Below are 18,581 nucleotides of genomic sequence, written 5' to 3' on the forward strand. Positions count from 1 at the left end.
AATTTGATGGGTTTTCCACTTCTTACCACTCGTCAAAACTATAGATTTTTGACACTTAATCAATAAGCCTCTACATCTCTCTCTTTATTTTCAACAACTTATGGCAAATCTGATTTGTTTTTGGTACAGTACTGTATTTATATTTCATACACAACCAAAGAAAATGATGTCTGTCACATTCTTCAACACATCTTTCAACAGCTATGCCTGCATGCATGTATTAACAGCATAATTTATTATATTTACTTGTGATAACTTATCCAAATGCCACTGACTAACTTTTGTCACATACAAGCATTAAGGCTGTCATGTCTGCATAATCTTACCAGCCAAAGTGGAACCCCAACCTTTGCCATATCTATAATCTAGCCTTGGATCATCTCTGTTCATTTTTTTTTTTTCTGTTCCCATCATGGATTATACAGGGTACAGACTTGATTGATAATCCTAAAACATTTGACTTGACAGAGTTAATGGTGTCTTGCATTAGACCCTATGTCACCTGAGCTCACACATATTTAACCACTTGCTACTCAAGTCACTGCGACCTCAGTGCATGATCTTTGACCTCAAGGCTCAACACATCCTATCTGCTTGTATTCATAATACCTCATCACTCATCATATACTCTAACATTTTTGCGGTATAGAAAGTTTTGCGCATTTCGTGCGACCAAAAACCAGCGCGAAAATAAAAAACCCAAATACTTTTGCACGTCATATATTTCACTAAAGAATGCCTTGATTCCAACGAATCAAAAACATGTGAAATTCATCTTATCCAGCCGAGTGCAAAAAATCACCCGAAGCAACAATATTCACTTTTACAGTATGCTACTGAATTTCACTGTGTAACTCCACATACCATTACAGGTGCCAGGCCAATATGAATCGATTATACAAGAAATTGTAGATGAGTACAGTCTGTACTGCTTCAGCCAGTTCTACACAAATAGGCATGACAGAGAAAAAGAGATAGCAAAAGAGATACATTGTAGATACATACATAGACAGAGAGAGTATCAAAGGAATACACACATATTTCTTTTTCAACAAGTTTATACAGCTGGTTGCAGACATAAACAAAAACCAGATAGGTACATGTTGTGATGGCTTCCTTAACTTTCATTAAATTTCAGTCAACACAGCAATAACTTATCTACTGTAAAAGTGGACATTTTATCGATGTGGAAATTTTTGCGCATTTCGTGCAACCAGAAACTATCGCAAACATAAAGGCACACAAGTATTTTGCTTGCCATATGTTTCAGTGATTACTGTCTTGATTCTGCAAGATTAAGAAATTCATCTTATCTGGCTGAGAGCAAAAATATCCACTTTTACAGTATTGCTAAAATTTTCATGTCTCTTAAGAGGTCATGTCAAGTTATTTCACATCCATTCAATCCAGTTGTTCATAGACCTTGCTCTTATGAATTAGCTATCACTAATCCTAGGAGAAGAAGATTCAAATGGAATGTCTGAAAGAGAACATACAGTTTGAATATGATTAAAGCAGAATGCTAAAGAAAATGCATATTTTGTTGGATTATTCCCCCATTTCAAGCATAGAACATGTTAAACACAGCGGCCTTTAATTCATCCATTTAGAAAATTGCGTTTTGGAGAACGGCTGCTTAGAAAAATTGTATCCTGAATCATGCTCAATCGGAAGATCCGTGGTTATTTTGGGGGGCGTGTCCATGACGTCATGGGATGAAAGGCAAACCCGGAAGTATCACACAACAGCCTAAGCTTACCTATGTATGCTCTCGATGAGAGCGTGATGTCGAGGCTCATACCCCGAAATCCCAAGGCATTTTTTATCAGAAGTTCACAAAAAATGAAATAAAATTGTTTTCTACTTCAAGTCTCCTGTGAAATCACACATTTCCTCGTTTAAATAGAGTCTGTTACGTGTTATTTAGGCCACGAATACAGAAGTTGTCAGGCCTAGTGCCTGTACGATGGTGCTTCGCAGTCGATCAGTCACATGCATGCGCCCATCACCGGCCGCGTATGTCGCAGTGCAGTAGCCTCCGCGTACCTCTTTGGTACGTACAATGTATTATGTCAGCAGTTCCTCGGTAGTCACTGTACTACAGCTGTGTACGCCATATACAGTGTACATGTATTTAGCGAGTCTATTTTTTCGCGAATTGGGACTTGCCAATAATTTCGCGAGTGCTAAAATTCGTGGTTGTGGAGTACACTACGGAAGGGGGAATACGGAAAGAGAGTTAATATTTTCTAGTGTTTTTAAATTCGCAAAAAGCACCAGGTTCGTGAAATTGGCGAAAATAATAATAAAAAAAAAAAAAACTCGCGAAACATTCGGCGTACGTGGATCGCTAGATACCACGCAATCAATGCGCGGGCATCGGCTAGTCGAAGTCTTGACTAGGCCGGCCGGCCTATCTGGTGATAAAATAAACGATACAGAGCACTGCGATTTTCATTGATAGTGATAAAACTTTGATGGACTCGGTGAAGTAATGAATGGATCATGCAGTGAATTTGTGACGGTACCTACAATGTGTAGCTAGACAGAATGCTGAGCTGTGAACGGGAGTACGGAGTGAGTTAGCCCGACCAGACGTTGTAAGTACGTTGTGCAAATACCTGTCGCGACGTACCTACGTACAGCGACTGGGCTGTGTATAGTTAGGAGTGAGTGTGATGTGATAAGATAAATAGCCCGACCAGACGCTGCGCTACTTACAGCGACTGGGCTGTGTTCAATTAGGTCTACTGCTGCTCTGAAGTACGAGATCACGTCAGCACTAAGCTCGGTTCATTTTCAGTTCAGAATAAAAAAAAAAACTCTTACCCATCTAAATTTTGAAGTCTACCTGGCATTGGTCATGCGTCACCAACATTGTCCCCTGGCCTGCCGTGTGGCAAGGGCTCGTACAGTCGTACTGCCAATATCTCCACTAAGTCCGTCCGCTTCAACCGGACCGCCCTGGGCGGGCCTTCCCCACTAGCTCGCCCGTAGCGTTTCCCTCCTGCGCCCCGCCGTACCACCGTGCGGCTCGTCAGCAACATCTATCTCTCCAACTTCACCACTAGTTTCATCATCGTTATCATCACTAGTGTATACTGTATCACTCAGTTCATCATTGCTCCCACATTCAAATTCCACCAAGAAATCATCCTGATCATCACTGCATGGCCTTAACGTACGATGTCGTGCATTATCGAAAAACAAACTTCCAAAACTTTGTATGCAAATACTATGTACAACAACTTGTATGATACAATGCATGCCTTATGCGCGCGGGGGCCTGCGGCGCTCGAGACCTTGCGCGATTCCTTTCATCCCATGACGTCATCAGCAAAGCCTCGAAATTTACGCTGTGACCTAGATTTCAGGGGGGTGACAGGTGTAAATTTTCAATATCCTCTAACTCCACTTCAAAAAGGCCATTTTAAACGATGTAAACGACAAATTGTTCTATGTGTCCTACTCTTTGACTTCATATATAATTTTATTTCTTTAGTATTCCCCTTTAACTGATTAACTTTCACATGTGTTTCAGCTCTTTGGTATCTAATAAAGCATCAACATTCTTTATGCTTTTTCAATTTAAATCCTCTCCATTGAAACAGCTATTACCTCTCATTCAATCACGAAATGGTAGGCCTATACAATGGTTTTAAGGCTTGAAAAAATAGTGTGTTATTTGTGAATCTGCAAGATTTTAGTTCCCTTGGCATACTGCCCACAGTTCTAAAATTAAGTGCTAATGATTGTCATAAGAACAAGAATACTACTGTCCAACCTCAGATATTCAGCCTTGTCAGGACTGGCACCCATCCATTAAAATGATAGGGCCAGATATGTGAGAGATGCTCAAGCATGAAACTTTTAAGCAAGTTGTGGTGGGGAACATAGGGCGTGGTCAATTTTCTATTCACTATGATGAATCACATGATAATTGCGATGTTTCATAATCAAAATAATGTGGAAATGAAATGGAATAGGAGTGGATATGTTCAGATAACAAAGAGATTTGTAAAAGCAATGGCTGGATGACCGAGATCTGGCCATACTTTGCTTTCATGTTGTGCTTATCTTGATCATGTCATGGTCCTAAAAGTGCTTCAGGGGCAGTGGAGCCAGGCTGCCAAGCTATGCAACAAACATCCTAATTCCAACCAACACTGGCATTCAGTTTCCTGTACGGTACCCATTTATACACCTGCTTACAGAGGAGTGCTACGAATATAGCACTTTACTGAAGGATGCAGTTGCCATTATGGGGCTTGAACCCTGGATATCATGATTGTACAGTCCACTAGGCCACAGCAAAAGTATCTGCAAGTATCTGATACATCCTAGAGGCAATGCTTCTCATGTACTGTGACAACCTCAAGACCCTCGCGGGAAGAAGGCATAACCCACTTATTGATGACACATTAGCAGTCATGATGAAACACACACAGGGATGTCTGATACCCTCGGACATTTTTCCTACAACAATCCAATCCAGGTGGAGCTTGAAGATGGACAGAAACCAGGCTGGGTGTTCCGATGACACATCCAGCAGATAGATACACACAATGGTTCCTCTAGATGGACACATCATGAGTTTGCATCATGTTGGCCATTTCCCGGCACACAAAATGATACTGTCTTGCCATGATGTCTTGGCCATCTTTGTAAAGTACCAGTAACTCCCTCCAGTGGGCAGTGCCTTTCAATACCTCCATCTGTCTCCTTTGGCCCTGATCTTCATGAATAGATGACAGGCATGCTGTACTGAATGGAGAGATCCTCATGCAGCAGGAAGAAATGGATGATTCGATTGTCTACGATACCTGCAAAGGAGAAACAGAAATTCCAAATAGGAAGTGAGGAAATATCCTCAGACTATACATGTGTCCAACTTAGCAATAACTATTAAAGAGATTATAAACAGGTTACATCTGGGACTTTTTGAGGTCATAAAACACTATAAATCCACATGACATATGTGTACAAGACAAAACCCAAGACACTGGTTATTCCGCATCTCTGAACTACCGAATAAAATTCACGTGGATACAGGAAATGTATTGGATATAAATGCATGCATGTAATCAAATCGTTTGTCCATTCTGCTTGAGCATTGACAACCAGTTGTCTTCCAAACAAGATCCTGATTCAGTATTTTGTTTTCGATGACCATCATCAAAAAACAGAAGCAAAAAACCAACAAACCCCCCCCAAAAAAAAACAAGGCAAGTGCCAAAATGTGTCTCGCCCATTCGTGTAGAAGAAATTAATGTTTTTCTAAATCCCAGAAGTTCATTGACCCCGCCTATGACCTTTGACCTTGTGGTGACCTTCATGTTTGGTAAAATGTGTAATTTTGCATAACCACTCTTCCCTCCAAGTTTGATTGAAATTAAAGTCCTCAGTAGAGAGTTATTCAAGTTTTTGTAGCGTTACGGAGGGACGGACAACGGACGGAGGGACGATGGACAGATGACGGACAGACAGATGCCACAGGCGATCCCTTAGTTCCTTCGCACCTCCTGTGGGCTCGACAAAAACCACATACACAAAAACAGCAACAATAAACAGTACTTCATTGTATATATATTTTTTTTCTTTCTTTTTCTTTTAATACAGAAAAATTCCTTATTGAAAACTTATAGGGAAACAAAAATGTGAAATTCCCTTCTAGGCACACAATGTTTAAAAAGTATGTACCTTGTAAACCATGATGATGCTAACAAAGCCGACCACTTGATCAACTTTAGATCAATAACAAATGATGGATATCAATCCATACTTACTGCATACAATCCTGGATGGATTCAGCTGCTGTCCAGACAAGAAGTGGATGAACTTTCTGATGTCAACCTTAGCCCCTACCAAGCCAGAGGGGTCCGTTTGGCTTGACTGGGAATCGGCGCCCTCTGGAGGCAGAGCAGCAAACATGCAAGCAAAACATTGAAGAAACTAATTTTGTAGTCCCTACCAAGAAAGGTCTTTCAAGTCATTCCCTATACTACTGTTAAAAATGGTTGTAATCATTTTAGCGATAAGCTGTTCTTCATTATCATGGCATCATATCAAAATTACAGTGAAACTGAATTCAAGGTGACCCTATAAGGATGACGTTAAAAAAGCACCAGTTTGAAAATACAAATTTTGCATTACAAATTATGGTCTAAACATGCTGTAATAGCAGAAATATGATAATGATAACAATTATCATGAAAGTACATATTTCTTATATTGTGTGCCTTTCCACTGCATCATGGAGTTCAAAGCAATCTATAGCATATTACTAACCAACTCAAAAAAAAAATAAAAATAAAACTAGAAATGTCGCTATGGCGACTGGTATGCCTCCGCCATAATGCACGATTCTCCTAATAGGTCTACAGTACATGTGGACAATGTGTGATTACATTTTCACAAAATTGGCAAAATATTAAAATGACATGTTTGTCACAAATGTTTCGAATGTTCACCTTCCTTGACCTATGTTTAATTGGATGAATAGGAGAGCATGTATTTGGGGATTTAAGAACTTTAATTTCGACTTTGACCCTTTCATAAGTTTACGCACTTGAGTAATTGTCAAGGTATAAATTGTATGGAGAAAAAGTGCAATTTCTGTATTGAACAGTAAATTGTTATCATTTTCATCTGGCCTTTGATTCATAAGAGAATCAATGTCAGGCAGAACATACATAAATATGTACTAAGTTTAAAGATAACTTGAGCCACTTCCGAGATATGGAGAAAGAAGTAAGTTCAGCACTTTCACTTGATCTTTGACCTTTTGACCTTTGACCTTCTTGGCAAAAAAAAAGAAAATCCCAGAGAATCTCTAGTGGGTTATACATGCATACATCAAGTTTTTAAAAAAAATAATCCTGCTGGCATTGCATAAATATAAGTAAAATAGTAAAATTTTGAAGTATTGCCCTTGACCTTTGACCCCTGACCTTTGACCACATGAACCCCAAATTCCCTAGATAACCACTGCCAGTCAGTACATGCATATACATTGTTCCATAAAGATACCTTGAACAATTTCCAAGATACAGAGAAAAAAGTGCAATTTTAACATTTTACTTGACCTTTTGACCTTTGACCTTTTGACCTCATGACCCCAAACTTTCACCAGAGAATCTTAATTGGGTAATACATGTATACACTAAGTTTCAAGAAAATATCTTCAGGCATTGCATAGATATGGGGGGGAAAAGTGAAATTTTAAGCATTTGACCTTGACCTTTTGACCTTTGACCTTGAGCATGTGCACCCAAAAGTTGATAGGCACAACTTCACCTCCTAATACACATACATGCCAAGTTTCATTAGGATACCTCAAAAGGTTTTGATAGTTACCCTGTCCACAAAATTCATTATGGACGGACGGACGGACGGACAACCCAAAAACATAATGCCTCGGGCACCACTTCGTGGCGGAGGCATAACAAAACTGAACCTGCAGTGCACTCATGCTGCTCAAAAGGAGGCATTTTGGTCACTTGAAAGCATCAAATCCAACCACTTCATCAGCTCCCAAAGAGGTAATGACTCATACACAAAGGTACAGAGGAGCATTGTGGATAAAGCGTCTTGCCCAAGGCCACGAATGCTGAGGCAAGGTTTGAACCCTAGACCTCCTCATGAGAGTGTGGCGTGCAATCCACTAGACCACAGCATCGCCACAAGTGCGAGTCTTGGGGGGGGGGGGGGGGGACAAAGCTTACCCCATTCCGGATTCTCCAGGTCCCGGAAATGAGTGGATACCGTCACCTGCTCGCTCTCCACCCTGAGTCTCATGTCGCCGCTCTGATTGGCCGACAGCTCCTGATGCATGGACAATAGCAATGTGAGAATCACTCCCATTGGTCAGTCAGAGTAAAACCTGTCTGGATCACCACTGGACCATAAGAACTAATATGACTTTCTCACAGTGCCTTCGGCCCATATCTTTAATATCACTTCCAGGTCCTATGCCAGTAGGGGCCAACAAGATGTTATTTTCAGGTCTCTTTCAGGGATTGACAGATGTAATTTCATGTTGGAATGGCACCTGCAAGTCCTAAATATTCTGATCAAGGTTTGTTCCAACTGTTGGGGGGGTATATTGAGATCTCCATGATGTATCAACAATTAATTCTGTTCTCGTATGGCAAATAGTACTCTTTGTAAGCTTTTCTAATTCTTGTCTGAATGTTATGGTCTGTATATGAATCAAATAAGGCATATTTTGGTTGCCTTGATGATCAAAGGGTCTTACAGGTTGAATGTTATCATCATTAAAATGCTGCACTATCTGTACTTCATACACAGCCAACAATAACCTAACATCAGCCTAATCGTCTTTATCTTCATTCCCCGAGTAAGTTGATATTGAGGGAATGAAATAACAAAAAGATAGACTTGATAGAAGTTCTCACCAGGTAACTTCCTAGGTTCTTCATCCTCTCTGTAACAGTTCTGAGCACTTTCAAGGGTGGCATGCATATGGTTATCTGTGAAGGAAAAAATAAACCATTATTAACAATAGGAAGTTTCCATCATTAGGCCAAAAAAAAAAAATTGCTTTGTTTGCCCTTCGCGACCGACTGAAAATCACGGAAATTTCGGGTCGCGTTTTTTTTTTTTTTTTCTTTTGCTCTTTCAAGTTTATTTTTTTCCACAAATTTCATCTTCTACAAATTTGTGAACGGTTTTAAACCCAAAATTATCCATTTTAAGCTAAAGAAAGAATGAAAAAAAAGTCTAAAAATGTTTTTTTTTCATCTCATCGTGTTCGGGCCGCGCGGGGCCGCAGGCTACGTTTTATAGCATGCATTGCATGCTAGCTACCTTTTTGGCTCACGTGCGTGCACGCATGTGCACGAAATCCAATAAATGCATGCATATGCGCCATAGATAGTGCGCTAGCTAGCTAGCTACCAAAGATTAGTAAGTAGCAAAGAGATTTTTCTCCTCACTGGGGAAAATCTCTTTGGTAAGTAGAGATAACAAGATACGAAGGCGCGCGATAGAAATGGACACAAAATGGCTACCCTACATGACGATACAAAAGAGAGCTAAGTACAAACTCAGTACACCTAGAAACATCATTCATTTCCAAAGGTAGTGGTATTTTTATTATCTTAAAAAGATTTTAAAATTATAGTCGTAGCTTTTTATCGATTAAGGGGATTATTTTGAAGAATGAGATTTTAAAGTAATAAGGATTATTTCGTGGAGGTAGAAATTTGGCAACAACATGATCTCACAATAGAGTTCAAGCTACACTCCCTTAAAGACGCTTGATAAACAACAACAACTTCAGAGACAGCGCGTCTCTGGCAAAGACGCACATCACCTGAGATGCGCTATCTTTGAAGTTAGGTACTGTGGTCTCAGATGATGTGCGTAATACACTTGAGGACCGCGCGCTGTCCATTTGTTTTGTACAGGATTAGCGCGCACTTTTGTGTCTTATAAGTTAAGCGTCTTTGCTAGCTACCGTACCGGCCGCGGCACAGCGCTCCAGCGCGACTGCCAAGATGGCTACTTTTGCAGCATCCGTTACCAGCTGTCATGGCACCAAAACTGTTTGGAGTTCAGTTGCCAGCATCTCACTGGAAGGTACTTTTTTGGAGCTGTTTTAAAAATTTAACAAAGATGAATGTTATAAGTGTTTGTCAGTGAGTGTTTCTGCCTCGCGTACCTGGCCCTGGCAAGACGTAAATTTGAATGAATCCCTTGGAGTTCTGAGTGCATCGACATGGAAAAAAGGGTACCCTGTATTAAAAAAAAAAAAAAAAAAGAACGACCTATTTACCCTCTTTGGTTTTGACAATTAAGGGCAAACAAACAATTTTTTTTTTTGGCCTTATTGAAAAGCATGTGTGCCCCAAAACAACACTTAATCTTCGCCAAAGAATAGCATACACCTAATGAATGTAAATATTGTAAGGAAGTCTATAGATAACATGGATACAAGTCAGTGGTAAGGTAAGTCATTTTGATACGTGACATGAAATACTCTACATGCAACTGAGCTAGAGCTCTTGTACATGTAGAAGCATGAACACAGCTGTTAACTCTCACATTTTCAAAAAAAGAAAGGTGGAACAGATTTACAAAAGACAAAAGTAACTAAGATCTAAAGGGATGTGTGTTTCCCTGCCACTTACTTCTCCAATCTAAAATTTTTTTGTGCAACATGAAACTCACGCGAAAATAGAAGTGTGCAAATATCTTGCTTGTTATATGTTATATCATTTCACATTTTTTATTTCAAGGTAGGTATACTGTAGGGGAATATCTGCTATGTTATTTGTAGTTGTCTTCATGTTGGCTAGTCCTGTAGCACAAGTGAATCTGCCGTCATGATGCAGACCATTTACCTTTTACCGTAGCATGTGCTGCCAAAACCTTTAGCCGCCGTGGCAGCAGTAAGCTGTTTGAAGTGCTTGCCTAATTGTCATGACCGTCCGCAAAATTGACGAGACATGAAATTCATCTTACCTGATTCTGAGTGCAAAACTTTTCATTTCCAGAATACCCTATCTTCTCTGTCTACCATTTTGTTGGTGCAGATGATTCATTTGGTACTGTCAATCTAAAAAGTTGTAAATCTCTCATTCAATAAGCCCCCTTACAAGTAAGTCTGAGGTGTCAGAGTTCACCTTCTACCCAAGTTTAACTGAATTTTCTCACATCTCTGTTGCTTGCTCGATGTTTAGAGTAAATGTGAGACTCTGGCACAAACATACTTGTCTGCTTTGGCAGCATTGAGATGTCAGTTTGACTCTGACTTGTGGCTCAAGAAATATCAATGAAATGAGTTATCTGAAAGTGTCTGATAGAGGATTTATTCTCTTCCATCCACAGGAGACCTCTTCCTGCAAAAGGCTACCCAGGTGCCGTGACGGCGCGAGGCTGCCAGCGCCCTCCACATGGATTGCGGTCTGGGAGAAAGCCTACAATTTCCTCTACAGCTTACATCAAAGTCTGGCAGCTTGGGCTCCTTGTATTCTGACCACAGTCTCTTGGGGATAACCGTCACTGGGACGTCGTGGGTGATGACCCGGCTGTGACCTGTCCTCGATGGCTGAACATGGAAAACAAATATTTGTACACAATGAAGTTCACACATTAGCCTTTGATTGCAATGCTCTTGGTTGTTTGTCATCTCTTTAGTGCAGTATCAATTTGTATATAATCAGTGATCTCTTCTAGTCACATTTTCAATGCAATGAGGATAAAGTGCCTTGACTGACTGTCCACTGTCTTACCTACTGAGCTGCTATAACACCTAGTGTTGGAGATTTAGGGACGTAACCCCACAGGAATAGATTTCCACCCCTCTGGTTCAAATATCTGTTTGTTTATAATCAGTGATATATTCTAGTCACATTTTCAAAGTCCGAACTCTTACCAGTTCTACTTCAAGAGAGAGGCAAGGGGTGAATTTCTTGGTGAGTTTGATCTTGACCGACTTGGCGCTCTGCGCTGTCTTCAGGGCACGCACAAGGTCATCGGGGGTGATCTCCAGGTAGATCTCATCAGCGTCCTCTGCAACACCCTCCATCTGGTACTCACTGCAGAGATTCATCTGCAGACAGAGAACAAGTCAAATCAAGTGGAGCAATGTCTCATTTCAACCCATGTATACCCAAATTGGTGAGGCAGAATATGAACTGCTGATATCGTGGCCCAATGAGAAGCACCAGCTTTGCATTTCAAAGAAAACCAATCATAGTGCCATTTCCCTTGAGCAGACTGCACCAAAATTAATGATACAGACTGCACCCTTTACTCTACATTACGACTGTGTCATGCTCTTGCCGATTTATGGTAGGGAAATGCATACAGATGACTAAACAGTTGTATAGAGTATTAACCTAACATCAGCAAGTATGAATTACTGCACTTGCATAAACTCTTTCAGTTTAGTAACGATTAACCATTTTAGTGCCCCATATGGCAACAATGCATGACAATTTTATGAAAAATGTATACTTTCATTAGTTTTGTTCATTGCATCCAGCATACATACAATGTAGTACGTCAGATAAATCATACAATTATGCAATCAACAGTGACATGTAAATGAGCACTGAAACACCTGAAATGCTCAAAGTTTGAATAGTAACCAGTCCAAACATATGTAATTTAAATGTCCCATCACTAAGAATCACATACATAGAGAAAGTGAGGACCATCTAGCAAACTTTCTAAAAGTATAAGAAAACAAAATGATTTTTTTTTCCTAGCAAACACTTCAATTGCTGGTTATCAGTTTCTTGTATTCTGTTGTAATATGATCCTCCACTCATAATATTGTGAATGTTTAGCAAAAGTATCGTGTCACAATGCATTAATTCATGTTAACAACCCATTATGATATTGTGTGGTTTAAAGAACTGCCTGCCACATCATCTTCTAAATCATGCACATTGATGAGATTTTTATCAAGAAGGCACTGAATTCAGCAGACACGACTCACCGACTGCAACTCACACCAGAGATTGCCTTTGGCCACTTTGTCATTCAGGATGAAGAACATTCTCTCTTTTGATATCCTTAACACACATAGCTGGGTGAGCTTTGCTATCGTACCAAAGACTCCTGCAGGGAAACCATTTTTATTTACAATATTAGCTGAAGAAGAGTACAGTATGAAATTATGCGTTGCTTGAAGGTATCAAATCAGGCAACATAAAAACAACATAAGCAACAACAGACACAACGGTGACGATTCAATATGAAAATTAAATCCATGGTACTGCTTTGAACTGTTACTCAACAACTGAACTGGGTACAGTCTATTGCATTTGATGGCAAATGCAAATTTGGTTCTCTCAGTGGTCTGCAGTAAGTCAGATGAGTACCAATTTAAAAATGAGAAACAGTTTCACTTTAGTCACAGTGTGTCAAATTGCCACAAAGAGCCATGTTCTTTAAATAACAAGGAAGGGATCATTTTGTTCATCAGAAAAACATGAGATGTCCAATCATTACTGCCTTACATGAATAAATCAACAGTATCGACTACATCATGATAATCCAACAGATGTGCATCTGTTGTTGTGACAGTTTTCTAGAGGACCGTGATAAGCAGCATGAAGAAAAGTTTGTAAGGGAATGGAAATTCAGCACAGTAAGTGTAACATCAAATTAGTATATGATATATTGCAGTCAATTTTCTTGTAGTTCCAAAGGAAACCAAAGATATAGGCAAACAAGGGATGAAGAGATTTATATATAATATTTATGGATTTGCCTTAATTTGCACTTACAAGACTATAGACTATAGACCTGAAACAGGTAAAGAAATTACTTGAGTGATGTCAGATAACTGTGGGAGGCATTAACTGATTCTTGTAGTTTTGTTTTGAAGTCTGTGATAACCTACAGAGCCCATCGCCATCACACGACTCCCCCAAATCACATACACTTTCTACTCACATGTTGACACCTGAATGAGGAGGTAAGCAGTATGAAATAATGTTATTTTTTCCATTTTTATCACACAAAATGAAACAAACTGATTACCTTTTTTTCTAAAACGTTTCCATGTTATTTATCTTTTTTTTTTTTTTTTTTAAATACATAATTTCATCTACTGTTACATATACGTACTTGTGAACTGCTCAATGCTGCTGATATCTGTCAGTCTAGCTCTGAAGCGCATGGTGAGGAATTATAAGACACAGAAGAAGTCAGAAGTATTGCAGCGTTGGGCGTACATTCAGGTCATGAAGCATAGTAAGCTGAAAAGAAATTTAAAGAAAAACGAAAACTGAGAAACATGTAAACAAAAGTAAAATCTCCCTAACTTCTTTCCTAAACAGTGACCCCCAATTCATCAATGTGGGTTGAAAGAAATTTTTTTTTTCTTCCATTTAATTGGGGTCCCAACTCTTAAGCTGTGGTCCACAGCACTCAACAACAATCATCCCACATGAAATCCAGTATACAGGTTGTAGGCCTACAACATTACCAATGTCATTAGTGGCAATGCTACAGGTACATGTCCATACCAAGAGACATGTAACACTGTCAATTAAGCAGTTAGTGACAAGTTTACAACTTTCTTTTGCTCTATTTTCTGCCAAATGTACTTGTGAAACAAAACATGATTTTGTGGGTTTTTTTGGTGTGTGTGCACGTGCGTGCGTGTGTGTGTGTGCGTGCGTGTGTGTGTGTGTGTGTGATACAATCCTCTTTGAGAGGTTAGAAGACATATCACATCAAATTGCTAAATTGCTCTTTCAACCCATTTACGACTAGACCTCTAGTCCCGAGTATATTCACACAGGTGTCTATGGGAAATGCATGCTTATAACAGAATCAGCTCATCCTCAACGGGCTAAATTGATGAGAACTTGTGTTCTTTGAACATCACAGCAACATGCACAATCAAAGTTAACACTACATTAAACAGCACACTCTTACAAGGACTTTTTTTCTTCTAAATTCTCATTCTTTTCACCCCCCCCCCCACCCCACCCCAGCCCTTTTGATATGCAAACAGACACAAACCCCAATAGACGTCCACACATAACATCACCAAATTTAATATGCATATCAGTCTGGGAAATCTGCTCATGAGGGGGGCTCCGTCTCACAAGGCACTCTCTCCCTCATGAGTACCTCTGGGGTACTCAAGAGGCTCCTTCCCCACAGAGCTCATGAGGACTCCTCTTTCAGGCCTCGAAATAGGATTTTGGAGGGGCAAGGCCATTTAGAAAAGGGGACTTTTTCCAAGAGGCCAGGGCACTTAGGTCAGTCAGAGGGGCACCAAGGCCACATTGGAAAGGGCATGTTGGGTGTTTATACGTGATGTGAATGCCCCATAGAGCTGTATGCTATCGACCGTGCTGCTACACTCCAGCAGTGCACGCACGCATAAGATCTCTCCGCAGCAGACGATGTTAGGCAGTCGGCCATACGCAATACGATGTAGGTTCTGTAATACAGTACCTTCTCAACGCGTACGCCGCGCTCGCTTTGGAGCACTTCTGGCGCCATTTTGCTTTGAGCATGCGGCGCGACGGCGAGGCATGAATGCAGAGCGAGAGAGATGGCAATTCTCGCAGCCGTCCGACAGGCATGGCATTTTTTGGCATGGCTTGCGACCACTTGCTCTGGCCCGCCGCTGCCTAGCTAGTAACTCTATGGCCGCTGCGCTGCGGAGGCAGTCAGGACGGTAAAAGTCGGTCGGGCGTACATGCACATAGACTTCTACACGTCGTCTCGTATCTCGGAAAGATACTTTGAGTTTGAATCAGATATATTGGGACGCGAGTGAACTGAAGGTATGATATTTGAGATCAGGAAAGTTGTTCAAGCTTATTAAAGTGTAGACTTTGAGAAAGGGCATATTATACGTCATAAATAATAACTTTCATTCTAAAAGGGCACCACGGCCGCAAGAAAAAGGGCACATTTTTTTTGGCCGTAACTTTGATCAAGGAGAGAATGGCATTGCGGCCAACGAGAGGGGCACCGACGGCCATGGCCGTCGGTGGCCGTCGGTTAATTTGAGGCCTGCTCTTTGCTTCTCATCCATCTCACATCGATATATAAATGGTCTCAAGTTCGCACTGTGATTTTTTTTTTTTGACACACACATGTCCACTCTCCATGATGAGAAGATTTCTATTTGTTTCGATTAAAACTTGATTTTTTTTTTTTGACCAGGTTGATGACACAGGCAGCATTACAACTTGATTTTTGTCAAAACAAATTGATAGAATTTTTTCTTCTTCTCATCATGGAAAGTGAACATGTGTGTGTAACAAAAAATCACAGTGCGAACTTGTGACCATTTATATATCGATGTGAGATGGATGAGAAGTGAAGGGGAGGCCTCATGAGCACTGCGGAGAGGGAGCCTCTTGAGTACCCAAGAGGTGCTCATGAGGGGGAGCGTGCCTTGTGAGACAGAGCACGTGACATGAGCGGATTTCCCAGACTGATATACTCCACGGGTCCACAGGTCACTGCAAAGAGAAGAATAGAGGAAGATAGTGGATAGGCCCACCAGAGCCTACTACTTCTACTAGTACCTTGCATGATGTACGTATAAAATTATACACAGAACAGAAATTATAAACAGAAATGGATGCCCATTCTCACTAATTCTAATGATCAATGATGAACTTGGGTGAGAGTCTCAAGTAAATACTACACTGACACACAAATCAATCACACTACGGGTAGTACAAGAACAATGCCCAGCTTTTGTGTAAATTACCAAAAAAAAAAAAAAAAAAAAAAAAAACGTTAGTATGGTAGGTGTGCAACACACCAACCGGGTCCATATCGGCCGACCGCGCACTATAATGGAATTGCGCATACAGAAAGAAAATGTACGCATGGGTCTACACGCAACGGTGTTCGATTCTTCACTGGGCTACGCTACCGAGTAAAATGTGGCGAAAACAACTAAGTATTCCCTCTAAATTACCGAAATTTAGCAAAATAGAATAAGGTTTATCGTGTAACTACATATAACTAGGCCTACCTTTGCTGACTCGTTGTTAGATGTAGAGTATCCTTCCGTAATAAATTTGACGATTTTGACCGCAAAATTGTCACCGCCGCTTGTACGATCGTGCACACACGTTACACATACACATGACAAACATTTTGTCGCCCGCTACGACCGTACGAGTTGATGCAGAAACGAGAAATGAATGTGAAAAAACAAACCGACTCATCTAAATTTATTTCAATTACGATGAAAAGTTTCCTAATGAAAATCAACTCAAATTCATCAAACAGTCCTTCAAAAGTAATATCGAAGGATTCAAAATATATTCAAATATTATTGGGGAAAAATGACGGCTAGAAAAAAAACAGCGGCCTGTCGAAAAAATCGTTTAAGTGCCCTTTATACGTATTGTCAGGGTGGTCGGTTGAAATGAGCAGGGCAACTGAGTGCGGAAAAAATGACACCCCACGCGTTCGAAGCCGCCATCTACCGTAAGAGCGCGTACCTCAGATCGCATTTTCAGTGCGCGCTTGTGAATCCGGAGTATTTTCTCCACACGCGAGTAAAATTTCAGGCAAATTGTGAGATTTTTCACGTTTCTATTGATAGAAAAACGTTAGGTGGCCGGTATTATGAACACCCAACCATACTGTCTACACCCTACTATCATACGTCCATACATCGTGTCCCTTCCAGTGTCAGAGGGCAAATTTTACGCCAGCAAAATTGGCAGCAATCATATCAACATGCCCTCCTGAGCCGAGCTCCTTGCCCTTACCTTGCTTAGCTTGGAATGCCGATTGATTGTATTTATTTTCTTGTAGATTGCAGTGTTAAGTTCAAGCTGTCAATAGTGTCATTGATTAGATTTAGACTCTGATTGCCTCTAGGCTCTAGAACACAACTCAAACCCAAGCTCATGACATAGGGTAGGCCTACTTCTAGACTCTAGTCTCTAGATAACATAAAGTCTAACAGATCTTTAGAGTTCTAGATGCTTCTAGATTTTGATTGAATATCTAGTAGAATTTGGCTCTGGACAGTACCAAGCTTTCTAACGGTTAGATCACAGTGCAGTTTACATCATACATGACTGAATGCAAAGTCGATGCAATACACCAATTTAAACGACTGGGACTAGGGCACTGCACAAATGATTGTGCCAATGGTTCGGGTTTCTTTTTCTTATCTATTACTGAAACGAACACCTTCTTGGTCATATAACCAGGCGACAATTATTACCTGAGGCAATGAAAAATAAGTTTGATGTTGTATAAGTAACTACTAAATTTGGTCTCAAGCGCACTTACTTCCAGCGGTTGGAAAAAGTTTGACTTTCGCGGACTTTTTCTTGTTCTTCTGTTTTTGATCCTTATATGCGTGTATACGGTCCCGAGCCGTAGACAACCACGCATAGCACACACACATTCGATATCTTACTGAAGTTCCCAGTACAAATTTTGTATACAGCGCCATCTCGTGGATCTTACTCAACCATAAAATGCCGTACACTCTGTGCGTTCGTGGTTTATCTTCCCTTGCCATGTGTTAGCAAAAATTTGGGGAAAAATTAGGCATTAAATACAAAAAAATAACTATTTACTCATTACGTTGGTCGACGGAAACATTTCGCCTCATTCAACAAGAAGGTTGCTTGCATATCGTGTACTGTAGTTTATAATAATTTATACCCACGCGCAAGGCGCCAGACCCTGTGGCCTAATGGATAAGGTGTCAGCCTCCGGAGCTGAAGATTGTGGGTTCGAGTCCCATCAGGGTCGCAATGTGTGAAAACGCTTTTTTTTTTCTTCTGGTAATTGATCGCATGTTTGGTTTCCCACGAACACGCATTGAAGATTTTACTGGAAAAATAAGAACTTTACATACGTCGAATAGTGATGAGTTCGTCTGTGATGCCATACTGTACGTATTTCAAGACATAACTATACAATACACAGCCCAGTCGCTGTAGGTAGCCGCACAGTGTACTAACAGCGTCTGGTCGGGCTATTCCAGACATAGCATTTTAGGACGATACATGACGATACCTGACGACGCATGTACACATATCTTTTACAGTTACCGCGACATTCCCTATAGAGTCAATCTGTTC

General features: G+C 40.5%; 1 protein-coding gene and 1 non-coding gene across 2 annotated transcripts; one reads left to right on the forward strand and one right to left on the reverse strand.

Annotated features, from left to right (window-relative positions):
* Window positions 1-4,737: 4,737 nt before the first annotated feature.
* On the reverse strand, window positions 4,738-13,710 carry LOC139742508 (checkpoint protein HUS1-like). The gene is made up of 8 exons (XM_071653044.1): window positions 13,609-13,710; window positions 12,473-12,594; window positions 11,402-11,578; window positions 10,967-11,074; window positions 8,418-8,492; window positions 7,725-7,824; window positions 5,787-5,909; window positions 4,738-4,823 (listed from the first exon to the last, which is right to left on the reverse strand). The coding sequence occupies exons 1-8, from the start codon at window positions 13,658-13,660 to the stop codon at window positions 4,738-4,740; spliced, it is 843 nt and encodes a 280-aa protein (XP_071509145.1). The 5' UTR covers window positions 13,661-13,710.
* Window positions 13,711-18,176: 4,466 nt separating this feature from the next.
* On the forward strand, window positions 18,177-18,249 carry Trnar-ccg (transfer RNA arginine (anticodon CCG)). The gene has a single exon. It is a non-coding gene; the product is annotated as a tRNA-Arg (tRNA).
* The last annotated feature ends 332 nt before the right edge of the window (window positions 18,250-18,581 follow it).

The sequence above is a fragment of the Diadema antillarum genome, unplaced genomic scaffold (assembly GCF_040938485.1).
Source record: "Diadema antillarum isolate AM-2024a unplaced genomic scaffold, OU_Dant_1.0 seq00001003_RagTag, whole genome shotgun sequence".
NCBI classification, from domain to species: Eukaryota; Metazoa; Echinodermata; class Echinoidea; order Diadematoida; family Diadematidae; genus Diadema; species Diadema antillarum.

What these genes read in the sequence shown, in the direction of transcription:
- LOC139742508 (XM_071653044.1), bottom strand. Translation starts at nt 13,660, where the DNA reads ATGCGCTTCAGAGCTAGACTGACAGATATCAGCAGCATTGAGCAGTTC. An exon ending in CAGCATTGAGCAGTTCACAA is followed by an intron (nt 12,595 to 13,608) that starts GTACGTATATGT and finishes GTTTCCCTGCAG; the next exon opens with GAGTCTTTGGTACGATAGCA. An exon ending in CCAAGCTGCCAGACTTTGAT is followed by an intron (nt 8,493 to 10,966) that starts GTAAGCTGTAGA and finishes TTTCCTTCACAG; the next exon opens with ATAACCATATGCATGCCACC.